The following is a 27,181-nucleotide window of genomic DNA, read 5'->3' as shown; positions in this document are numbered from 1 at the left end:
GTGACTGTTGCATTCCCTAGGGATGATTGATGTGATTTGTGTGTGTGTGTGTGTGTGTGTGTTTGTGTCTCTGTGCATCTACAACCACGTGGCAAAGGTGTCAACGACTTATGGTAATGAGTGTAATAAGGCAGGCAAACCCCTCTCACCTCCTACTACTTCTACCCTTGTCTCTTTTTTCTCTTTCCTGCATCCATTGCTCTCTGTTTCACATAATGATCTGATAATTCTTCTACCAAACTGTAGGTGGCTCAAACTGTACATACTGAGAAGATCTGTATATAACAAGCGACACAAAGGTGCATGATTGACCGATCCTCTCAGCAGTGCGGTAAACTCATTTTAAAACCACAACCAGCTCAGAGGCGAGAGGTCATAGGTCAAAGCCTCTTTCTTTCTTTATATGTTAAACTGACGTAAAGTATGCAGTATTTTTACTTTACAGTTAATGTACACAATGATAATGTGCAGGAATTGAAGAAAGACACACAAGTCTCCTTCAACAGCTTTGCCCTGCTTTTTAAAATTGTTTTAGAGCCGCCTGCTCCTACCTCAAGGTAAAATTGGAAGAACTTGATGATCTCTTACAGTAAACTTGGGAGATTGGTGATGAAAGGTGAGCTAGCAACTAATAACACAGAGCGTCACGGTTCTATTAAGCTGTACAGATTTGACTATTTAGCTAAAAAAAATGGTAATATTCTTTAAAAAAAACATCTAAATATATTTAAAACTTTATGCACGGGATTGAAGAAATTGTAAGGGCCAATATTATTAATTACTTTTAAAGCGCCATTTTCTTCTTTTTAACATCATTGCATATCTCTTATTTTAACAACAACAACAACAACAACAATAATAATAATAATAATAATAAGTCCCTTATTCGTCCAGTGACGGAGAAATTACCATTCTGAGTTTTTGCAACTGACACAGGCTGCCACAGGAGGCGCCATTAGGGCTATGTGATTCCTCTGGGGAATCTCTGCTTGTAAGGCAGGCTCGCTAACCGCTACAATATGGAGCCAACATAGCACGCGCTCCTTAAAACGATTCAGCTCAACTCCAGACAGGAAACGTTCCGTTGTCCGACAGCCTTTGAATGCGGCACGTATCCATGCAGGCAGCCTGCAGGACAGAGGAAAGGAGAGCGGCTCGGATCAGACAAGGGGAGGAGGAAAAAGTGGAAAGGAAGGAGGAGGAGGACGACGACGAGGAGAAGGGGAAGGAGGAGTGGAAATAGTCGAAAAAGTTTGAAAGAAAAGGAGAGAAAGACTCCAGTGACCGGCTCTGAAGACACGGAATAAGTAGAGGCAGCGTCTGCAGAAGAGGAGGCAGAGGAAGAATCAAAAAGTAACCGCACAAAGTTTGTGCACACGAGGGATTACAGTGGTGCCGGGGAGCCGCTGGGCACGCACGGTGTGTGGATTAGATGAGAGAGACTGTACGATGAGGAGCGACCCCGTTCTCTTCACTTCCAGCAGGGGTGAGTTAGAAAGAAAGAAAATAAATTACAGCGTATTTACAGGCAGTGAATCTGCAGAGATTTCCTTCCACAACGACACACGTTATTAACGACTTTAAACACACGCCCGACATGTGGTCGCTTTGAACGTCATCTGTTGCATCAAGTTTGGAGCGTGGTGGAATTGACATACTTTCACTATGTAATTTAAAATATTTCTATATATTTAAAAAAAAAACCCAAAACAATCATGCCCAGTGTTTTACATGATGCGTTCACTGACACAGTTGACGTGTTCCATGGGGAAAATAGTTGTCATGAGTGAGTTGGTTGAGAGGTGGATGTAGGATTAAGGGGGAAAAAATACATTAAGCTCCTGACAGTGTCGTTTAGGGTCAGGAAATTGTATCAGTTTTACTTGTAATAACAGATATTATTACTATTAGTATATTATTAGGACCCTGTTTGCACAAAGCTGTTCGAATCTAATGTCATCTATTGTTGCAAAGTAAAATGTTTGTCAAATATTCTAATGGCACTATAATTTCATAAACAAAGAGTTAAAGAGCAATTGAGACCATAAGAAACCATCAGGTCAGCGACCAGTATCAGGTCATGTGGTACACGGCCGCATGAAAACTAAAACAAGTTTTATTTCGGTTTTGTTTATAATTTACGTTATCTACCTAGTATTTTATTTTGAAAAACAATCACTTCCTTTATCTCTTTGCAATTTTATAATAACAGAAAAAAAAAGTTGTTGTAGCTGTTTAAACCACATTGAATGTCGTTCATATAACCGGACTACACTAACCACATTTATAATACCCATTGTTCTACTCCAAAACAAGGATAAATACTTTATTGACTAATTAGTTCAGACTGTTGCAGCAACCAGATCCAATTGAAACAAATGATTGGTCTACACAGGTTTTAGACCATGACCTTTTTATGAGCAAGGCATTCCATTGTACTACCGACTGTGCATGGGTCACGGCTGCAGCCTAGCTCAGTTGACTGTTACTGTAAAGACTATTGACTCAACAGCAGCGCTCCAATGACAGGCAGGACCACGTCTCCTTTACCTCTGATGACTCTTAGTGTGAAAGCCGATGCTCCCACTCCTCTGTTAAAGTCGTCTCGGAACCACTTTTTTGTGCAGAAACTGGCTGAGAAGCATGCAGTGTTTTGACCTTAAAAACAGGTCTGTTTCCTATTAGCTCATTGTTGCCAGACAACAGATCGACCCAGATACATCAACAGCACATTTTATGCTGCATGCTTGGGTAGATCGTAAGGAAAATTTTTTAAAAAAAGAAGAAAAGAACAAAAACAACTTGTGTTCAAAATGTATGCTAAATTGAGTAATTTGGGGCAGTTTTCTATATCTATACAGTTTTGGCTGGCTTTCTGTGAATAAACATTTAGGGGGACGCCTGTGCATGGCCTAGATTTTAAACACAGATACAACACAGATTTCCCTTTCGAACACTACACAGCTGGAGAACAGAGTACTTACCTCAGGAAAGTAAGACCGTTTTCCACGCTTAAGAAAGGCCCTCTTACACCTGGATCTTGTCTTCAGTGTAAAAAAGCTACAGCTTTCACTCCTGGGTTACATGGACTTTCAACGGATCCAGGTTATGTTTGCTCTGGCCAGCTGAATGCAGTCTCTTTGCGATCTACTACTTTATTTTGGCAATCACAATGTGCTCTGGTCAGCCTTATAACCTTAGAAATTACCTTGTTTAAACAGACTTTGAAAGTGTCGAGTCACCGCTAATGTAAAATAGTGATATTAAAAATGTTACTGCACTCAGTAGTGCATGATGAACTAGGGAAAGCCAAATGTTCCTGAAACCAAAAATGGACGTTTAAGTCCAACTGAAATTGAATAAAACTGAACTTCTTTGAATGTTGCAAGTGAAGGTCAAAGGGTTGAGTAACAGCTTTGCAGTGTGAGCATACATTAAAGACAACCACAGTGTTGTCGTTTGCCGTAAAACACAGCGTAATCACAGGGAAGGACCAGCATCTCACTTGTAAAAGAAAAGTGGGTAACACTCTTAGATTTACTGTCCCCTGTTAGCTAGCTTACTAACAGCAAACAGATGAACCTGAAATGTATTTTTCTTCACTAGTTAGCTTCCTAACAATGAAGAGATTAGCCTGGAATGTATTATTTTTCAGGGTTATTGTTTTTCACTTGTTAGCTTGCTAATAGTTAAAATATTAACCAGTTATGTATTATATTCCTTTAGTTACCTTGCTAATAACTAACATGTTATCTTGTTTTTTTAATTTTTTTTAAAATTTATTTTCACCAATTAGCTTGCTAATAGTTAAAATATTAACCAGATATGTATTATATTCCTGTAGTTACCTTGCTAATAACATGTTATCTAGATATTTATTATTTTTCACCAATTGGCTTTTTAATGCAGTAGTTGCTAATACTGTACAATAGTTTGCTTGCTAATACTGTACAGCAGTGAGGTTGCTAACACAGTAGCAGTAGTTGGCCCGCTGATACAACCTGATATTGATAGTTTTTAGCAGGTTAGCTTGCTGATATAGTAGTTTACAACTGAACCTGAAGTTCTCCTTTCATACGCAGTTTTTAGCAGGTTAGCTTGCTGATATTGTAGTTTACAACTGAACATACGTTTGCTAATGGTAGACAGATACAGTGCCTAAAACTATTGGTTTTCTTTAGTTAGCTTGCTGAAAGTTAGTAGATTAATCTGAAATGCTTTAGATGTTTAATTAAATAGTCTATTGAGCTATGACAGTAGCTGAACTTTAATAAAGTCTTCCATACTATCAGTTTTATATTATCCTATTGAGTAGTGACTGAAAAAACAAATAGGGAAATGTTTCCGATAGCCAGTGGAAAAACAATTTTACAAAAACTGCATGTACCCTATAATTTTTGCTTAAAAGTATTAGCCTGACCATCTCTTTGGTCTTGGGTTAGACTTGATGTCTCACTTAACTGCTAATCATCCCTCTCTACAGTTCAGTCCATGAAATTTTGCGAAAGCATTGCATTTCACCGACTTAGCTTATTTTTTATTACGTTAACCCTCATAATGAAAGCTGCCAGTGGCCAATGAGATATTAAACAGTTCGGGTCATGACTGAGGTAAAGTCACAGTAACCCAATCTCGAAATGACAACACAGATGCGCCATATCTCTCATATAATATGTCTTGCTTGTTACGGAGACTGAAGCCTTACAATAACAGGACCTCTGCAAACAGCTGCGGGGTGTCGGATAACCCTGTGACCCGCTTCTGTCCGCCACTTGGTGAAGGTCTTACAGACGTCCATTGTGTAGGATGATCACATCGCGGCAGCAGATGAGAATGTAGCTGATGGTGATTTTGGTTTTGGATCTGGACAAAGTTCTGACCTTGATGGTGTTGAGGCCTCCAGTGAGGTCTGTTAATTTATGAAGTATCAAGTATCATATGGTTGTAAAATTTTCAAAGAAATAGGGAATTTATAAAATCATGGTGCTATTACATTTTGACCAATATTTTACTTTGCAACAATGGATAGATTTGAACAGTTTTGGGCAATCAGCTAAAGCAACATTAGAAGAACAATAAATTACAACATGTCCGACTGGGGCGCTGTTTGCGTGGCCGCAATACGATTACAGTTGCCTCTGGATATGGAGCGTTTACATAGATCTGGCACAAACGACTTAACCACACCTTCTTTCACATGGCATTATTATTGTTTTGTGAACTAGCATGGTAGGAGTGAAACAGCATGGTACCACTGTCCTTGTTTAAAGATCAACCACAGGGTATGGGGCATGTACGGTCAACATTTGCTGTAATGGCACACCAGAGTTTGAACTTTGTCTTATTATTGTTTTTAAATCTTGTCTCAATCTCCTAGATTATGGGAAAACTCACCACGCCTTTAGTCAAGTCCTTTTTGTCGAACACTTTCCATCTGAAGGATTACTGTGATTTAGGGTGGGAATGCTAAAGTGTTAATGTTTATTTTTGCTCATTATTTGCAGCTTTCCTCTCAGAACCCCCAAGTTGATGAGTTGTGTTTGAGGCGTACAGAAAGTGTACAATGATGTCAACTACTCTGGCGCATTTTATTCAATTGAGTTATTTTTGAATTTTAGGCAAAATCTGTGTCACTTTATTGCTTCAAGCCTTGTTAAGACCACACATTTACCCAAAGTGATAACTGAATGAAGTTTAAAAGTTTTCATCTGTCAAAAGCACACACCCTTTCTAGAAGAACTAGGAACCTTGGAGTGGAGGGTGGAGATGAGAAAAATGTAATATCTCCCTCCAAATCCAGACTATAAAGAAGGTCGGCATGCTTGGACAGACTTAAATTTCCTGCCAACAAATCATAGCACTCGCTACCTTTTTGCTGTGTCAATATCCATCTGTAAAAGCACCTAAAGAATGGATGGGAGTCTCCGGCCAAGTCTTAGCACGCTTAAGACTTTAATGTATGCCAAATATAAACTGGCAGACAGCCTAGTGATTTGGCATCATCAAACAGGTGTTTAGCCTTGAATTCCTGTGTTAAATATATCTTTTTAGTTCTGGCAAATATAGTTACAGTGACAATTTAGGTCAATTACAAGGAAATCATTTCTGATGCGCACAATCGGCTCACTTTCTAGAGGAAGGATGAGATGTTCGTGGTGCAACGCTCTGTCCTAAACTCTCCTAAAGTTTTAGGATCGCATGACTAAGGATTCTTGTTTATGGAGTTGACACAGATTGTTAAGCATGGGAAAGAAACAGTACAGTGCACGAGGGTGGGAGAGGAAGAACTGCGCTACAACGCATGACTAAGGATTCTTGTTTATGGAATTGACACAGATTGTTAAGCAGGGGCAAGAAACAGTACAGTGCACGAGGGTGGCAGAGGAAGAACTGCGCTACAGCGGTGGGGTCAACATGACAGCGGCAACAAAAGAATGGCTAAAGGGCGAGTTTAGACAATGTATATACTTGTGGCGACAAACTGTGTTTACATGTGGGATGTGTTTATGTGGCTCTTCTACCATGTCCTGACTTTTGTCAGTCAGATGTTCACCTGGGTGTGTCTGCCAATGTGGTTTGGGGGTCTGTCTGGTTTCCCCAGGCAGGAGCTTAAGGGTTAATGTCAGGACTGAGTGAGCTCCTAGAGATGTGATACCACTGGGTTCAGACCAGATGGAGAGTTGAGCCCGTCATTTTCTCTCATATTTTCCCATGGGTGCGTGCGCTTGAGTAGTACTATGATAGATTCTCAGATCTTATGTGTTAATTACTCAACTCATGTAGCCTTAAACCCTTTATTCACTCTCTTTTGAGCACTTGTCCCCAACTCCCAAAGGTGCTGTTTTGTCAAGAAGGGCATCCCGTGAAAAAAAAAAACGTACCAAATCCATTGATGATAGGGGAAGAAGTCGTTTTAAAATGCATCGTGATGTTTTTAGCCACACTGAATATATAAATTGTTGTTTCTTTATATTTTTACACATTGTGGCCAGCAGCAGGGATAGCAAATGTCGAAGCGTTTCTAATTCATACTGTGTGCTCTGAACACAAACTTTCGCAACTCTGATAGAGTATAAGCCAAATTTGGGTTTATTGGAATATAAGCCACGGCTTTATTTACATGAATTACTGTCATTTCTATCCGACTGGAGGTCAAAACTACATGTAAAAGTAATAATTTTAGGGGGGGGCATTTATATTGATCTAAAAAATCTCACATGACTAATTTATTTAATCAGTAATTCCCAAGTACAGGGCAAGGTCGACAGAGAATGATGTTGAAAGGGAGAAACAGTTTTGCGACACATTGCTACATTTTGTTTGGGTTACTCCTAAAATTAAGTGGAAGATTAGATTTGCACATCCTCCAACGTTTACTCAGCGTCCTAGTTTGTCATCACCAGAGAAATTAATGCACTACTATACACACAACCTTACTGATTATAAAGCTCTAACATCCTGACGCCCATTTCTCACACCCATGCTGCTACCATTCCCAGGCTAGTCAAGGAAGCCACATGCCTGCCTTTCCCACCATGATATAGAATCTTAACGCTAAAGCATTGATAACACCCCTCTCTCCTTCTATCCCATTTTTCATCCCCCGCCCCATGGCTTGTGGTTTTTGGGTGAGTACCCTCTAATTATCTTTTTAAAAGAGATACCAAAGGCTGCGTCGCCCCAAAACACTATCTGCTTCTGGTTTGTGTTTGAACCCTGTCCAGTTTCCCTCCTCTTTCCTTATATCTTCTTCAAACCTCCGTCAGCACTGCCCTGTCCCTCCAGCAGTAACCTCTCCTCAGATCAGAGTTTCACAGATGTGTATTTTTGGTCAGGGGAAACATCTGCTTGGACGGTAAACCACCTGTACAGTTCGATAGCAATCAGCCCCACTCTGTGATGTTGGCATGTTGAACGGAAAAAAAAAAAGCACAAGCCTCAAAATTACAGAGCGCAGAGACGGGGGAGAGAGTAGAGACAGCTTGTCTTTCATCGTAAACTAATGCAGTACCGCTCGTCTTCTGATCTGCTCATAACTCTCTCTCTCTTCACTGGTGCTCATCCAAGTCAAGGCCTCAGAAATGGTTCATGAAACATTTATGATATGAGGTTATGTTTCATGACTTCCATACGTAGAACTTTAGTATCAGCGAAATATAACTATTGTCTGAAACGTCTGCTGTTGTCTCAAATAGTTCACACTTAATGAAACATACTCGCATTTAGATATTTTCAGCTAGTGTGTAACTTTTAAAAAGCTTGGGCTCACTGAACTATTAGCAAAGAGCCTGTTACCTAAATTTCAGATTTTTCTTTTTTTTGCTACAACTTCTCCTGCTGTAATGCCACAGTATTGAGTGTCAAGGGCAATATTATATTTCAAAGGAATTTGCCCCAGGTACAGACATATTCTTATCCCTATTGAACTCTGTTGTTACGTCAGTGCGATAGGCTAACCAGGGTTTAGCTTTTTGGAGCAACAGTAACCTTTTATTGTATACCGCAACAATAAAAGACACATACACCATGATTCAGAATTGTTGAGGAAAAAAGAAAAAAAAAAAATAAAGCTACATATTTAGTTGATTTCAATTACTGTGCTGGTCTTTTAGCTCTTTCAAGCACAAATTGTTTGCATAGCGTCCAAATTACCAGCTTCCAGTCGTATCCAAGCTGTGATTTGGTGGCCCACTGAGAGCAGTAACCATGATGATGCTCGGCTGTAAACTAACCTCAATTAACACCAACCACCGTCTTACTGTAACAGCCGACCACACAGTGCAGTTAGTTTCCCAGAACCACAGGAAGTACTCACCGGGACTCATTGGCTGGTTGCTGGTCGAGACTCATGAAACTGTTCTTGTGTGTATAATGGCTATTTTAAAGGTCCTTCATGCTTCGGCGTGGTCACACCTGCGGTAGAGCATACCAGGTGTTCATATATGCATATAAAGTTGTTGGTTAAGAACCAACAAATACAGTCAACACCAGGGAATTACTGCTTTTAAAAAATAAAAAATAAAGGCTACTGGGAGGGGGTAGTTTCCAACTAGGATGGAACTTCCTATAAATCCACTCAACACTAGCGCATTAAGTTTAATTATATCAATAGTTTACCATAAAATAGAGTTACACGTCCAATTAAATTCATTAAGCGTAGCCGTAATTATGAAAGGCTAGCTTTGTGGAAGAGAAATATTTTTGACTCACTATAAAATAGGAGATTGACCTTGATTATTTGGCATCAGGCCTTCATCGCCTCTGCCAAGATTCTTCCATGATTTGTGCAAACCCTCACTTATCTAAGTAAACCCAGTGATGATTTACAATGGTGGCGCGGCTCGATGGTGTTGATGGTTCGTATTAAGAAGGAGTCGGACGCTCTTTCTTGACGCAATTAAAAACACCGTCTCAGCTCTGTGAGAGAAAGTAGATTTATTTTAATCACCTGTGTGTGTGTGTGTGTGAGTCCCAATGCAAAGTCTTTTAAGCCGTGCGTGTATTTGCTTGAGTGTATGTGTTTTTGTGTGTCTGTGTGTTTAAAGGCAGATCTCGATCTGAAAGCCTGTCAAAAGGCCAGACTAAACACATCCCAGAAGTGTTAAAGACACTGTTAGTAACAAGAAACAGACACCTGAAACACACACACAGAAACCCACACATACTGGCCCACTGCCTGTCAGTGTGTTGTCAGTCAAAACAGCTGTATTCTGGGAAGCGCACACACAGGGCCCACCTCCTCCCTCTTAACCTGCCTTAAGCATTTTTGCCCCAACGACAACAACAGTGGAGCCGTGGGGTCTCAAGTTCCATGTGAGACCCAAAGCTGACCCCATTGCCTTGTGCAAACACTCTTAGAACAGTCAGCTCACCCAGGACAACCTGCCTTTGACCTCAAGTAGTTAGGAAAAACAACCCTCTGACGAGTCGTCGTGTTTTCAGCAGTTTTGTGTTTGTCGAAATGTCGTCATGTTGGAATTTAATAGTTTTTTTTTTTTCTGCCCTCATTTGTCATGCCAGCTCAGAGTTGACACAGCAAATGTGGTTTGGGGTAAATTACACAGCTAGGAATACATCATGTCAAATATGTAAGTATGACACTTTTGCGAGAATTTTAAGGAATAGGGTTATTTTCTGTGGGGGGTTTGTGAATAGTAAAATTTTGCTTTAAAAAAAAAAACAAAAACGGTATAAACTACTTGTCAGCTACGTTCACCGCAAGTTTGCATCTCTGGTAGCACAAGCCAAGAGGTTCAATAACATGACACCACAGGCCATAACAGCAGATGTGGAGACCAACCCAAAACAAGTGCCCATATCTATCAACAACAGAGGTATCACAGAGAAAACTCGATAATCTTTTTTCCTTTTGACAAGAAAGCTGTGCTCAACAGTTCTTTAAGGGATTAACTTAGCAAGATAAAGATGTCCAAATATTGTTAGCCCCAGCATGTTTTGATTGTTGCCTCTTTTTGAATTCTTCTCAAGAAAAAAACAACTTCTGTTGATTTGAAATATTCGCATAAAATAGTCATATCTTACGAGTTGTAAATATGTTTTTGTGGCTAGGAGTCTGCTTTGAATCATAACATTACATTTTAAGTGCTAGCTTGAACTCTTTGATGTACATATTTAATAAGTACATTAATGCACAAGTGTTCACTATGATCACTAGTAAAGGGATTAGGTAGTTTAAAGATAATTGGCTTCACCAACATGTGTTTCGCTCGAATCTTCTAACTCTCGGATATGTATTAAACTGTTGGAGAATAATTCCAATAACGTGGGAAAAACTTACTACATAAACCTAAAACAATCAAGATTGTGATTCCATCAGTCCTTTTATGTAATTCAATATCTTTTGTGGCCCCCGTTTGGATCTATGCACGTAGATATCTTATCCTAGATTGGGTTTAGACTTGAGGAGAGAACCAGAGAGTGTTGAGGGACAAATGGAACAAAGATAAAGAACAAAGTTTTCATAATAAAAGGACGTTGTGTGTTGAGGATTTTTTTTTTTTTTTTTCCTAGCTAGCCCTTTGGTCTTGTTTGAGGGTGGTCCATCATGCTTCATGGCACTTAATTTATTCCTTTGGCCATTTTTGTTTATCTGGAGGACTTGCTCTTTGGTTTTTAATGGCGCATACACATACACACATTGTACTGATCATGCACTTTGACCACCACAGTGGTGGTAAATATTTTGCAGGTTGCACAAAGCTCTGTGAACCTGTAAATAGTGCGGTAAGGAGAGCTTTGCTGCTCTCTCTCTCTAATGTAAAAATCGTCACAGTGAGCATGAACCAAGGTGTATTTGTGTGGGAGTGCAGAGTTTGCCGGTTAAATATTTTTTTAAAATATAAACTAACTGACTTAATATTAGTGTCTCCATTATACTTGGATAAATATCCAGGATTGCGCATTGCTTATTTGATACATACTTTAGATGAAAGAAATGGCTGTTAACAGTCATACACAGTTTCTGGCCGTTTAATCAATTATCCTACTGTTTATTATCATGAGTCATTCTCAACATCTGTGAGATTTTATATATATATATATATATATATATATATATATATATATATATATATATATATATATATATATATCTATATATATATATTATTACAATCAAATTCTCAAAGATCAGATTGAGGAGTGCCATAGCAAATTATCCCGTTTCACTCAGTTGGTCTGAAACGTTACCAAAAATAACTTATTTACAGCTGGACGTTTCACTTAATATACATTTTTAAACATAAGTTGGAAAGACGTGGTTCACTTCCAAGTCAATATGTTAGATCAAGTGAATATTTGACACTAGTTGAATATGTTTTGTCAGGTCATCAAGAGTAAAACCACCCTATCACTCTCATTTTGTTCAGTGAACGAGCCGATTTTGTTAGTTTTGGGTCCCTTGATACTTCGCTTAGGTTTAGTCAGAGAACTGAGCAAATTTTCGCACAAGATTTCCCACGATCACACTCAGAAATATCTCACATCCCAAGTATGAAAGACCGGTTGTTATCGGATGGCTTGCCAACCACTGAAACTCATAGTTTAGTGCTCAGTCTCAGTGAAAAGGGTTATAAATAAAATCTTTAATATTTGTACAGGATCTTGGTGTTCCACACCTTTTCACTTCCCTGCCTCCGTATGCTCCCACTCCCATTTCTCATTCCTAGACCCATTCTCCTGCACAACAATCACATGATGTGAGGAATTTGTCAAAGTTTCAGCATTTCCTGCATCACAACCAGTGCCCAGCAGGCAAATCTATTCCACAGCTATGAAAAATGAATTACACTTACTTTTGGAACATTGAAAATCCTTCCCTTCCATTACAGCCAGCCTCCAGTTCTCTCACCTGTTGTTTGTTAACCGTAAATACCTCTGTGATAGGCGTACTGACTTATGACCAGGTCCGAGACATGTTTCGGAAAAAAAAAAATGTGCGTTGCACCCTTGCAGAATCTGGCATTAAGCATTTAGAACATCTTATCCTATTTCTTTCACTCACCTTAGGTTAACCTTGTGCACATCTGCAACAGAACATTACAACAGCGATTTATGACTACTGGTACATTTAGCATTTAGCACATCTCATGTCTTTCGATACTGTGTTCACTCAACCAATGAATCACCTAAGAACCTAAACTTTTCTTGAGTTCTCAAGCAAGGGAGTTAAGTGACATTTTTGTTTTTGTGTCAAATTAAATGTAATGGCAATCACTGTTTGAGTGAGTAATTATGGAGCAAAAAGCTAATATCGGACATACCAAGATACATGTTTGAGTGAGTAATTATGGAGCAAAAGGCTAATATCGGACATACTAAGATACAAGATGTCCAATATTAACTATTTGCTATTCCGATATGCCGATATTGTCCCAACACTTAATTTCCGATTCTGATATCAACCGATACCGATACATGCAGTTGTTTTTCCCCAAAACTATTTTAGGTCGCATCGCCTATCTCCTGTTGTGGAATTGACACAATACCTACCTTTATTGTGATGCCCCACTAAAGGCATTCCACAAATTAGCATCGTCTGTGCAAAATAATTTTTAAAATTCCAGCATAAGTGGCAAAACCCAGTCCGTAATTTATTGGGTTTTCATTATTGGAGGAAAAACCAATAACGATTCTTAACAATATTGGGAATTATGCTATTATCGTTACTATCAATATTATCAGACACCTCTAATCATAACCTTTGTGATCTATACCAATATCACATGCAACTATATGGTATGTTGATGACAGACGGTGCCTTTTATTTATTGGAAGACATATTATAGTATAACATTATGTAAGAAATATATAATTATAGATATCTATCATTATATTGATATATGTTAAACATCCATATAGTCGTGATAACAGGTTAAGTCTTATGAGTAGAGATCTCCTGCTACACAGGTTTTCACTGCATAAAGAACACCACCAGTCGGCCCTTTATTAACTCCACATGTCCTCGTTTGGCGTGCAGCTGCTTTCCAGTGTGATGTCATCACCTACGATGTAATCAGATGTTGACATGAAGCTTGAGTGGCTCTCGGAGGGGCTCATTGTCATGGAGGTGCCTGCAGTCTGAGAGCTCGTGCAGAGCGTTGCCGCACTGAGTCATGCTCATGAGCTCAACCTCATGCCATCCATATCAAAACAAGCTCAGATATGAGTGTGCGGAGGTGTAGGAGGATAAACACACACTCAAATGCAGTCATTTTGCACTTACCCATAGCTTTATTTGAATTCTGTTGTAATATGTTTGCCCTGCATGGGTCTGTGTAGACTACGAGTTCTAACAGCTCTTCATAATTCAGCTGAACTCTGCCAGGTTATGTGCCAGGCTAATCGTCCCACCCTTGAGCTGGAATAAAGTGATATTTGATTGGATGATTGACTGACTGACCGAATCTAATCCCAGCTTTTCATCCATATGCCTGTGTGCTAACATAAACATATATAACCCTCACTGAATTGTCTGTTTATTGTTGGCTTGGTTAGACACTGCTAACATCTGCTGTTTAACTCATGAATAACAACTGATGACTCAAACTGTGAACATCTTGAAGTTCGTATTTCTGTTGAAGCAGACTTGTGTACGGAAGTTCACTCAGTTCGCTCAGCTCAGCCGGTTCACTGAGGTGAAAGGCAGAGGTCACTTTTCGTTGTGTGTGGCGCTGCAAATGAATCAAGAGAGAGAGAGAACGGTGAGAAAGTTGGTTTTAATTTATTAAAACAGTCTTACTTGACCTACAAGCCTTTGAAAAGTAAAAGTGAGCGCATTATCACAGTGTAGAATGGAGAGTTAGAAAGTGCAAGTGGTCCATCCATCCATCCATCCATCTATCTATCTATCTATCTATCTATCCATCTATCCATCCATCCATCTATCTATCCATCTATCCATCCATCCATCTGTCCATCTATCCATCTATCTATCCATCTATCCATCCATCTATCTATCCATCTATCCATCCATCTATCTATCCATCTATCCATCCATCTATCTATCCATCTATCCATCCATCTATCTATCCATCTATCCATCCATCTATCTATCCATCTATCCATCCATCTATCTATCCATCTATCCATCCATCTATCTATCCATCTATCCATCCATCTATCTATCCATCTATCCATCCATCTATCTATCCATCTATCCATCCATCTATCTATCCATCTATCCATCCATCTATCTATCCATCTATCCATCCATCTATCTATCCATCTATCCATCCATCTATCTATCCATCTATCCATCCATCTATCTATCCATCTATCCATCCATCTATCTATCCATCTATCCATCCATCTATCTATCCATCTATCCATCCATCTATCTATCCATCTATCCATCCATCTATCTATCCATCTATCCATCCATCTATCTATCCATCTATCCATCCATCTATCTATCCATCTATCCATCCATCTATCTATCCATCTATCCATCCATCTATCTATCCATCTATCCATCCATCTATCTATCCATCTATCCATCCATCTATCTATCCATCTATCCATCCATCTATCTATCCATCTATCCATCCATCTATCTATCCATCTATCCATCCATCTATCTATCCATCTATCCATCCATCTATCTATCCATCTATCCATCCATCTATCTATCCATCTATCCATCCATCTATCTATCCATCTATCCATCCATCTATCTATCCATCTATCCATCCATCTATCTATCCATCTATCCATCCATCTATCTATCCATCTATCCATCCATCTATCTATCCATCTATCCATCCATCTATCTATCCATCTATCCATCCATCTATCTATCCATCTATCCATCCATCTATCTATCCATCTATCCATCCATCTATCTATCCATCTATCCATCCATCTATCTATCCATCTATCCATCCATCTATCTATCCATCTATCCATCCATCTATCTATCCATCTATCCATCCATCCATCTGTCCATCCATCCATCATCCCTCCATCCATCTATCCATCCATCCATCCAAGTATATATCGCAGGATTTATAAAATTGCTCAGCCTCAATCAGAATTATCTTTGATATTAATTAATCAATAACTAATATGCTCACTGGCCATTAATCAGACATTTTCGAGGCAGTGTTTATGTGTGACGATATGTTTAATAGGCCAAATATGGTGCTACAGCCCGGTTGTAGCACTTAGGGCTGTAGGGCTTTGCACCTGTGATACAGAGCAGGATTTAACAGTGGTTGACTATTTTCAGATGTACTGTCGTCAGTCTTATGTAAGCAAGTTTCATTTACGCTGCTTCTTCATCTTGAGGTCTTGAATGCAGCTCTGCCTCATTATAGCCTAAATACTGGTAAATGTTTTCATTTAAATGTGTCTTAAAAGTAGTACAAGGAAGACAGACATGGTAATGTCCCTATTGATGGAAGACAGACATGGTAATGTCCCTATTATTTACCTTGACATTAAAGCACTGTTTTCCAATAAATTAATTTAACTTTTTTTTTTTACTTTGAGGTGAATTTACTTCTTGATTTTTGTTGAAGCGTTGCTCTGGATTGTTTGTAACATTATCCAGTTGATCTGTGTTGTTCAGAAGGACTAAATCTTTACTCTCATTATTTTTATGCATTTTGTTTGGAGTATAGTAGATATGTTGGTTCGACTGCAGATGTGATTAAAAATCAATATACTTCTTTTCAGAAATGAACAGACGCAGTTGTTGTTCCAATCATTAATTATTCCCAGCATTGTACGTATTCAGAGAATGTGACAAAACCTCACCTGTTTACTTCCTGTCTGATCATTATCAGTGCTTGCAGTGGTGGAATGTACCGCTGCGCCGTTTTCCAACAAGCCATAATTTGTCCATTGTTGTTCTGAGTAGGATAACAGATGTGTCAAAACATCCTCGGTATCTGAAGTGATAATAATAGCATCTCTGAATTGATATCATCTGTGTTTTCGCCCGCAGGGATGGAGGAGCTGGTGTGTGAGCTGCGTCTGTTCCTAGACCTGCTGGATAGGGAGTACCTGACTGCAGGGGTCAGGGAGAAGAAGGTGCACCTGTCCAACATCCTCAACAGAGTCCTGGCCGACAAAGGTGATTCTACATGAAACACTTTAACAGCTAAAGCAGTATCTGGAGCTGTGTGTACTGAAGTTGTTTTTTTTTAAATAAACAAAAAAAAAATCAAGATATATTGCTGTAAAAGCTTGGCGATAATTCTGCCTCACGCGGAAAGTAGTTTAACCCTTCTAATTTTCTCTGAGGTGCAATACACCTTTGGTCCTCTGGGGGGTAGAAATGGCCCCTAATGTGATCAATATTGCATATATAATAAATTACAGTATAATTTAATTTGTTGTTAAATCTTTAGTGCCACTTAATACTTAATACAAAATACTTTGAATAAACCAGTAGGAACTCTGATATTTACTTAATTTACTGTATGAACTCCATACATTAATATTGCTCAAAATTCTGCAATTACTTTTGAAATTCTGATACAACGTCTGAGATGACATCTGGTTCATCTCAGATTTCAGATTCCCCTGAGCAGGACTTTCTCGCTGCAAGGTCATGTGGAGAGCAGAAGAGACAGATGTTTATTTGTTAACAGTGACTCGGCATCAGTACGCTTATTATCGGATTTGACGAAAACCCGCAAGTTTCGAATAAATGAAGACATGATGTTGTAAAAGTATAATTCCACTTTGACGCACCAAGGCTAGAACATTTAAGCCAGAGGTCACCAACCTTTTTGAAACACAGAGTACTAAGGCTACTTAGTAATACGAAGAGCTACGTGTTTGATAGAGATTTCCCGGACAATGTTATAATAATTACAATAGTAGACACTCTTCTTACCATCATCATTGCACCCATTTGAATATGCAAGTGGAACTGATTCAAAAAGCACAGTAACGGAACAATATTTGACCCTCTTGTTGACTAGTTTTATTTTTAGATTATACCCTGCAGCCACAATAGGTAGTCCATATTCCAAGTCTTGTAGTAACAAACGTTACAATTCCAGTAACGTGCCATGGTCCTGTGTACTAATTTTGAGGATTAATTGTCATTTTCTCTTCTTTTCTAGAACCTTCCTTCAAGTCTGAGATCCACAGTGGTCTACCAGCTCCACCCCAGATGCCCCTTCCCGAGATCCCACATCCCTGGCTGGTAAGACTTGTCTTAATATCCCATAACTCCTGTTACGTTGTAGTGATGTTTTTGAAAACTGGACCTAACAAGACAGCACACTTGCCTCAACTAAGTTATTAAAGCAGTTATCATCGGGATAGATGTTTCCAGATCCAGACAGCCACCCCTAACACTTACCACACTGGAACCAAACAACAGTGCTAACCAGGGTTCAACACAAGATTTATACTCGGGTCTCCAGGGACAGGGTCGTATGTGGGTCATTTCGTTGTCAAATCAGCTGCATTTCCTGTAGCCTTAGCCCCACTTAAGCCTAGCGGTCAGTGTTATTCTAAGCACTTGGTGTCTGACTGAACAGAGATGTCTCATTGCACAGCAGCCAACTTGGTGTTCGCTCGGTTTCCACCGCTGTGTCCCGTCTCCTTCCTCCACAGTGGAGCTCGGCCAAATTTTGACAACTCAACAATAACCTTCCTTTGTTGTCATAGCAACGCAGACCAAACTGGATCCACTGCGGCAACGCGTTGTTAGTCACTTGAAGTTCACGTGGCTCTGGGCGTGATGTTTGCACTGATGTTTTGTGAAAAACAACATCTGCACCAGCTCCACTTTATAAACTCTGCGAAAACAAACGTCGGGTCGGCCCTGTCATTAACACATATAATTAAATATAACTATATAAATATTAAATACAGTACACTAGTTTGAGCCTTAGTTTCTAGCGCATGGTTCTAGCCACTGAGTGAAACAGTCATATACTGTATATAACATGAGGTCAAAGGCCGTAAGTGGTGTTGAAAAGTGAAATATAATAATAATAAACAATGACGGTGAAACGTTTCACTTTCACCGTTTGCACGTTCGACGCAATGGAATGGCTGCGCACCACTTGCATCAACCTGACAGTCGGTGACGACAGCAATTTCTATTGTAGCAACCCTGTTCCTGTGTGTGTGCGTATGGGTGGGCGTGTGTGTGTAATAGAAAGCAGGTGTGCCTGTGATTGGCTCACAAGAGTTCTCTCACATAACAAAAAGCCACAATTTCTTGTTCTACATTTTAACGATAACTTCCACACACACACACACACACACACACATACGTTTATGATTAAAACCAGAACGTGTCTTCAACTTTCTTCGGTGACCTCTGCTTGCGGCTGGGATCGAGATTTTATTTCTTTTCCATAGAAGGAAGACACACTTTCACGCTCGCCTTCTGGTTATGTCTCATAATACTAAAGCTCACAGATGGACTTTATGTCTGTAGGAAATGTTTTGAATAGTGATCCATTTCCAAAAAAATCTCAACTATCCAATATCAAACATGTTCCTTAAGTCGATATCTCCAAACTAGGGATGGCTCGATAGAACTTTTTCATGTCCAATCAGATGTTTGGAGGAATTTTAACCTCAAGGACAGAGACAGGAGCAAGACATACAAGTAGGAAGGTTTGGCGTGAGGGGCTTCCAATGGAATATGGCACGCTGGGCATAAGTGTACCACTGCTGTAATGCTTGAATGATAACAAGCCTCCAGTCACTAGGTGGCAGCAACTCATACAGTGGTTTGTATAGATGAAAATATACATGCTATCAGGTTCTCTAGAAAATATACATGTTATCAGGTTCTCTAGAGTATTTTGATTTGCGGGGGTGTGGGTCGGGGGAGTGACAGAAAATAATTGAGAACCAGTAGTATATTGGAAAGCATGAGACAGCGTTTTCATTTGAAATGTGCTAATGGTGTGAAAGCTCTGCTTGCTTTCTGGTCAGCTGGCTGTGTTTACTATGCATACTTCTTTTTTTTTTAAGTTTAATGCTAAAGGATTTGTTTCTGTCTGGCTTGGACTAGCCTTCTGCTTGAGATTTTATTGTATTTGAACTATCCTTAAGTATTTCGATATACATGTATACATGTATGAATATTTTTGGATTATATTTTTAGGACAGTGTACATCCTTGTAAGTTGGTGCAGGGTATAGAATAACATCAGCGGAGAACGGCTCTCCTAAATAAACTTGGATGGAAACCCAGCTGCTATCTTTCATTTGCTTCCAGCTCTCTTTTGCTGTCTCTCTGCTCTGAAATTACCATTCATCACATTTCCACACTGACCTCGGGATAAGCCGTCCAGACAGAGACAAAGAAGCCGCTCTGCTCCTGCCTTCCAATCCTTTTTTGTTTTGTTTTTTTGCTGCTGTACAGTTGTTTAAATTTTAGCCTGCGGGAGAAAAACGATAGACGCTATAAAGAAAAGAGTGAGAGACTGCAGAAGGAGAACCTTATCTAGTTTCTATTTTCAAACGTCAGTTATGGGTTTAATCAAAGTTCAACAATTATAAGGGAGGCTAGAGATGTAATAGAAAAACTAAAGAGCGTGAAGGAGCAGGAGACGGCCTCAGCCATGGTCTGTCTGTGACCCGACAGGGCTCAGTGCCCAGCCAAACCATTGCTCTCTGCAAGACAGAGAGCCTGTGGCTGCAGAAAGAACAGCAGTGTCTGTCAGGCTCATAAGTCTGTGGCCTGTACTCAGGTCCCTTATTATTACATAAGATTTAGTGTGTGGATTTATAGTGTTACTGGTATTATTTAGTGTAATTAGAGGATTATTGCACAAATTACAAGTGACTCATCATATAAATGGAGGTTGTTTTCCAGTTGTACATGTGTCATGCACCTCCTTAGTTGTTTGTTAAAACCAATAGGTGGATAGACTGTGAATTAGAGACGTTGCGAATAAAGGTCGTGGATTGAATTTTTTTAATTTTTTTTAAACTGTAGTTTTAAACTGTAGTAAACTGTAACAAAGATAGTTTTGTAATCTAAATTTTTACATTTCCCTCCACTTTGTTTCTAATGCTCTTTATTTTGGCAAATTATTTCTACAACCTAGTGCTTATATCTGTAGAGTATGTTTGTTAAAACCAATAGGTGGATAGACTGTGAATTAGAGACGTTGCGAATAAAGGTTGTGGATTGATTTTTTTATTTTTATTTTTTTACATTTTTGTTTAAACTGCAAAGATAGTTTTGTAATCTAAATTTTCAACATTTCCCTCCACTTTGCCTCTAATGCTCTTTATTTTGGGAACTTCGGCAAATAATTTCTACAACCTAGTGCTTATATCTGTAGAGTAGAAAAATATACATACATATTATACATAAATATAAGACATAGGCTTGAGCACATGTTCATATGTACTAGTAAGCTCCTTGCGTTTTAATAAATAAAGATAGGCATTTTTGGCTACATGCTAAACTGCTAGCTTCTGACCAAGAGCTGGCTAATGTTTGCTACCTAATTCATGCTGTTAATTGCCCGTCATTCTATTATTTAGTGAAAAACTCTTTGAAAATGTTTGGTTATTTATTTACAATTATAAAAAGTTAAGCAAAAAAGTGGTTAACAAAGACAGGAGTTCATGAGAAACGAGGCTATTTTTAAAGACTTTGAACATTTACTTGAGCTTAGCATTGTTCTGTAGCAAATAGTTTCTCTTAAAAAGGACATTATGTGAATTTGTGACTCTTGTAAGTCACAATTTTGTCTTTCTGTTGTGGCAATCTCGCCTAGGCTAAATTGGCTGAATTGCTAATGAATTTTATTGGCCCTGCAAGGCTGTTTCCAACAGTTAACTGAAAAAAACCCTGTTTCTAGAAACAAGTCAGCTGAGCTTTAAGGCATGTTGGGTAACTTGAGCAGAGCATGATAGTCATGTGTGACACTTATTAGCAAAACAGCATTAGAAACAAAGAGATGATTTGTTCGTGTGTCTTATCTCTAAGAGTTGTTATTGAAACTTGTGCACAAACATTGTAGCCTGAGTTGAGGCTCTGGTGGTTGGTCTGTATAAGGACTACTGATATTTTTTAACCAGTTGGAGGTTTTAATACTAGCGTGTAGCTCATGTATTTTAATCATATTGTAACTGCGTTTTGGCTACCTCAAATATATGATGCATCTGAGTTGCTGAGGATCTCTTCACTCCAGTTTGATCCTCTTCACATCCACCACCTCATAAATCTCCACACTGCTCTACAGAAGAAGATCACGGCGCTAGTTTACAACATGTAATGTGCCATTCACCAGCACATTCTTTCTTCCATACTGAGACGAGGCCTGTGTCCAATTAGGTTATAACGACGCCTAAATGTGACAAATCCAGTACTCAAAAGCGGGGGTGTGATTACTGTAAAGACTGCGATGAGCTCTCCCACTCTTTCTTTCCGTCTCCTTTCCCATCCAAGATTTATCCTTCACTAATGTTGCTCTTTTATCGTTAGCATGAAATACAGTCCTGTCATCGAAAGCTCCTTGCCTCAGCCACATGAACGCATTCCAATTGTCACGTAACTTTCAACAAAAGTCCTTAAAATGTAATGTAAGTTATATTTGTTTTAATTAAAACTGCATTATAGGGAAATGGATTATCTTCCAGATGGAGCCCATGTTCAATGTAATTGAAATTTTAGGAAATGGGTCAAAACAAAAAGACATTTGCACAGTTATACAGTAAATTCACCAGTATAGTATTGCAGGATTTTTTTTTTTGGCATGCCAAATGTTAGTCCCCCTGTATTTGCAATAACGTGACTCCGTTAGCTGACCTCAGCTCCTTTTAAACCACTTAGAATGGTGCTTTGTATTCTGCATCAATGTAAACGTAAAACCAAAAAAAAAAAAAAATAGACTAAAGTGACGTAGTGATAGGATTTTGCTCCGTCATGTCAAGGTTTTGGGTTCACATCCCATCCACTTAGTCGCTTTAACTTCCACATTTAACTTGGCCTCAGGCAAACTATACCATATGATGCAGATTGTAAACTTCTGTGGGGAGCCCTGTTATATAGTGATAGTCTAATGTTGCCTAATTGTAGGTAAGAAACATACAATAATAATTCTGAATATTGTTCACGATTTGGTTTGGTTTTCATATTTTGGTATCAATTAAGTCCACAGCTTCTCTTTCATTAAACAGATAAAAATGTTGCATAGTTTTAAACAAACATCAGAAGTAGCATTTAGAACACTTTCCTGCTAGCACATAGCATGCCTGTCTGCACTCAGACCAAGATTTAGGGTGGAATTCACGAGGCTAGTGATTGCCTACAACCAACCAGGGCTAAAATATCTGTTCCTTTTTATTGAGCTTTTCATCTGCTGTGTACAAAAACAATTACTTTTAGGAGAAATCTTATTGACAACACCCTTCGTTTCAGAATGATTCCCAGATATTTTCGCCTCTAGCTACTCTAAACACACTTCGCTAATGCTATTACTAAGGCACCGATCAATTGCGTCCTTTAAGCGATGCTAAAGTGAACCTCCATGGCGGCTTCACGTCAGTAGAACGAGGTCTAGTCCTCGTGTTGTAGAGACCCAAATGATTTCCATCTGTGTTGATGTTGGAGAGTGGTGCCGCCCACTTGACCTCTTCTCTTCCTGCGTCTGATATTTAAACACACTATTCTTTAATCTAATTGGCCAGTAGAAATGGAAGTACATGGGTGGGTTTGTACTCTCTGTCTTAGTTGTTTGTTTTTGGTGTTACAGTCGCAGAAAGGCACGAACAGGTAGAGATACTGTACAGTTTAGCAGTCTGGGTGCGATTTGGAATGTATAACCTCCCACTTTTTTTTTGAACTGCCGGCGCCCTCTCCTAACCGCTCCCCGGGCACTTTCAGAGATAAATACATTCCTTAAATAAATGATGTGTACACTTATGTGTAAATGCACCTTTACGTGTTGTCAGACCGTTGGCGATTTAAAGGAATCTTGATTGTTTGAACCACGTCATTTTCTCAAAACAAATTCGTAGCCCTAGGCTGTCGTTGCAACGTTGGTGGCCATCGACCGGCAGCTTTGTCTTCGTGATAAATACAAGGCTGCTGTGTCTCGCCGAACCAAATGTTTTTGCACCTGAAGGGAAAGCGTACTCCGTCACGGTCCTGTGTCAACTTACAGACGGCTTGTGCGGCAAGACTTGGCCCTCCAGTCACACCATTTCACATTTTCCAGTTCTTCAATTGTGCATTCTTTGGAACAGTTTGTGATAGTGTTTGTCACATGGCACAATTGAGTTACCATTTGGTACTGATGAACTGAAGTTCACATTCAACTTCCTCAGTGGGTTTTCCCAGCTCGGCGGTTTTAGTCAACCACAGCAAAGCTCGCAGTGACATCAGCACTATGGTGTCATTTACCCAGGACTGGAAGAGTTGGCTTGACAGATATATTTCAAGGCGAAGCGCTTTGTAACCAAACATGTGGCAAATTGGAGATTGATTAAGTCTTAACTACAGTGAGAATTGGGCCCCGACCAAGATGTGTGCACACAAAGTGATTAATCTGAGGAGCCTGAACCAATTTATCCTATTTTTACTGGGGCTTTTTTGGAAAAAAAAAAAGAAGTCAGTGCTGAGAAAGTGGAGCATGGATGGAAAATCTATTTCACAAGTTTTTTCCACACTTCTTTGGAGGGTTTATTACTATGCCAAGATATTTTTTTTTTGACATATTAAGTGGATGAAGTGACTTAATAACGCACCAAAGGAAACTCAAGTTCAATTCCTGGAGTCTGGTTAAAAAAAAAAAAAAAACAGGCCGTGTGACTAAAGGGCTATAGGTCAGATGTACAATATATAGATCAATTATAGGCCTTTTATAGGCATTTGTAAAAGTACAGGAGGCTGAAGACAGACACCAAATTGTATTTGGTCAGAGTAATTAATTTAGCCAGGCATTTTCATTGTTTGAAGTGGAAACTCACGATGCAGAGCAGCAAAAGCTTTGTAGTCACTGAGAATAAATTCTCTGAAAACAACATTCTCTCAAAACATCCTGTGCACATCAATATATCCGATTGTATGACTCAAATCATCCTGGGCACAAAAAGGCTGTGAGTCACACCATCACAGCAACTCCATGGTAATCTGTCCAGCGTACACCCCACATTTTATTTAGTATTCTCTTATCTTGGTCCCGTAAATTCAGTTGAGCCAGATTTTCAAACCGAGAAAAAAAGTAGGGATTCAAAGTTTTGTCTCAAATAAACATGAGGTAACTGCACAATATCAACAGAAATATGTGAATATAACTGAAGAACAGGTTATGTTTTCAGTCCCCCAACACTTATTTTAAGCGTTTGTTATTTCAGTTTTACAAGTGAATCATTGTTGCTATGATACTGAAAGTGTTGTAATAGTGGAATTCTTTCATTCAATCTTTGCATTTCATTCATTTTGTTCACATGATCAATTAAGATGTGCCAGCTCAGAGAATTCGATATGTTGCATTTTATTTGAACTAGATTTATATTTTATATTTATGTGTGGTGTTTGTAGTCATAATTTTAAAAAGAATAATACTAACTTTAAAAAAATCATTTTATTGGTATTTTTTTAAAATCAATTTCTACACATATCATGTAATCCCATTTGAAATTCCAGGAAAAGCATAAAGCCATTTACCATATAGAAATCAAGTGCAAACCTATAATAAAATTGGTTTAAAAATGACTGTTCTTTTAGTAAAATTTACTGTTTTGTCGAATTTGACAAAGAAAAAACCTAAGGATATTTAAAAAAACAAAAAACAAAACATCAAGCAATATGTGGGACGACTTCTAACCTGTAAAGTGCGTGGACTCTCAGAGCCAAATATAATATTTAACACCGTGGTCTAGAATAATTTGGTTTGCACTGCAACACACTAGTACTTTGTATTAGAAGTACCAGAGGAAAAATTTAAATTCCATTAGGGTGAACCACATTTTCAAACAGCATGGCAGCTCCTCACAGCATTTTGTCTTTTTTTTTTTTTTTTTTTTTTTTTTTTTTGTGCACATGATCCAGAGCATTGTGGTTCTACAACCCACCGGTTCCATTACACACATGAACCTACATCACCTCACGAAATACGAAATCAGAAAAAGCCTTTCCTTTTCCCCAAAGACTTGGAGTACCAGCGTACTAAACGCTGTGACCCACATTTAAACCTCATTGTGAGGCTAGAGAAATGCAGGAAACTCCCAACCCTGCCTCAATCCCCTGTTGTTTTTGTAGCTCTCACTGCAACTTTGCACAACTGCCAACATTGGGCCCAATGCTTAATGCACCTGTTCCACTGAATACACACTTGAACGGCAAGCCCCAGGCAGGAAAAGGAGAAAGCAATGAATAGTGGGTGTAAGGTAGTGTTTTAAATGGGAGTTGTGAGAGAGGTTTGTTTTTGTGAAGGTAACAATATCACGGGTGGTTTATGTACGGACAAAGAAGTGGTTTGTATCACGGAGGTTGTGTGCTTTTGTGTTTCCTGCACTCAATTCCTCTCGTAGTGATTTATGCAAGACAACTATTCATATTCATACATTAACATTTGACATTTAATGCAAATTATCTTTTCCAATGAGTATTTTCCGAGTTTGACTGCCACCATTTGTCACAACAAATGATTGCATTGCATTTCTCTTGCCTCCCTGGGGTTGTCGGTTTGATTCCAGGCATGGCTGCCGTCCTTGTCGACATTCATGTCAGTAGGTAAAATGTAATACCCGTCCTCCGAAGTGCTTTGAGACCATTAGATACCATTTACCTCTGCCGCCCCATACTTGAACCGGTCAAACATTAATCGATTTATATTTTATTATCGTCCACTACATGTAAGAAATGCACATCAGATCGAATATATCACGATCATTGACCCACCGACATAAAACCGTGGTGTATTAAGTACACAATGTGACTGTACTCTGTGATTATACTTCATTGGTATGCGTGGAGTCAAAACTTCGTGCATATTTTCAATGGAAAATTCATGCCATTCCGATAAAGAAATGTTTGCTTTTTTAAAATAGAGTATATACCCTTTATAAAAATTTTGTGTGACTTACTGTATATCAAACCTGGCCCCCTCCTCATTTTATAATACCTACCAGAGCTTACCATTTATCTAGTTATTTGCTCTTGTATCGAGTCCATAACAGAGATACCATTTCATGTCCAATACGGATACTGCCAGTTGATTGATCAGTCTGATACCTTCTTTCTCCTGTAGTATGCTACAGGCTAGCAAAGCAGAGGTGATAGTGGCCCTGATTATTCAGTCAAAAGTTGATTGACTTGTTGAGCATTTGGGCTTAGGTATCGGGTATCCGTTCCATCCTGAAATTTTGACCAATATCGGACTGATACCGATCTTGGGTATCAGATTGCATCATCACTAGTCCATACTAATTTAGTTTACTGGATTGGTCCAATGCAGTGATCGAATTCTACCTGTGTATGATATATGTATGGCGCTTTTTAAATTTGTTTTATTGAGAGCAAAAATAGTTGCGCCTTGTTCAAATAATTATTTTTCTGGTGACAACATTCTCAGCTCTGGACTGTCAGCTAAGAACTGTTTGTTCTTTTTGGCCCCCAATGTAGAAAGTGTGTTTTTAAATTTTTATTCTGTTGAGCGATTCCCCTGCCACTTATACACATCGTATTTCCCAATGGTACTTTTCTGCTCCTA

At 38.9% G+C, this 27,181-nt stretch overlaps 1 protein-coding gene across 3 annotated transcripts in view; it reads left to right on the top strand.

The window, feature by feature from the left end:
* afap1 (actin filament associated protein 1) overlaps positions 1-27,181 on the top strand; it is a 78,363-nt gene that overhangs the window by 25,763 nt on the left and 25,419 nt on the right. The window contains exons 1-3 of one of the 3 annotated variants that reach the window (XM_025054422.1): positions 869-1,486; positions 16,469-16,597; positions 17,598-17,680. In XM_025054422.1, the coding sequence (XP_024910190.1) occupies positions 1,450-1,486; positions 16,469-16,597; positions 17,598-17,680 (249 nt within the window). In that variant the 5' untranslated portion in view covers positions 869-1,449. Of the gene's footprint in view, positions 1-868; positions 1,487-16,468; positions 16,598-17,597; positions 17,681-27,181 lie in introns of those variants that run through there. The other 2 variants (XM_008323873.3, XM_008323864.3) reach the window with 2 other exon arrangements.

The sequence above is a fragment of the Cynoglossus semilaevis genome, chromosome 1, assembly GCF_000523025.1.
Source record: "Cynoglossus semilaevis isolate Cse_v1.0 chromosome 1, Cse_v1.0, whole genome shotgun sequence".
NCBI lineage: Eukaryota > Metazoa > Chordata > Actinopteri > Pleuronectiformes > Cynoglossidae > Cynoglossus > Cynoglossus semilaevis.
Note: the sequence above shows the minus strand (reverse complement) of the source record. Positions and strands in the feature narration are given on the sequence as shown.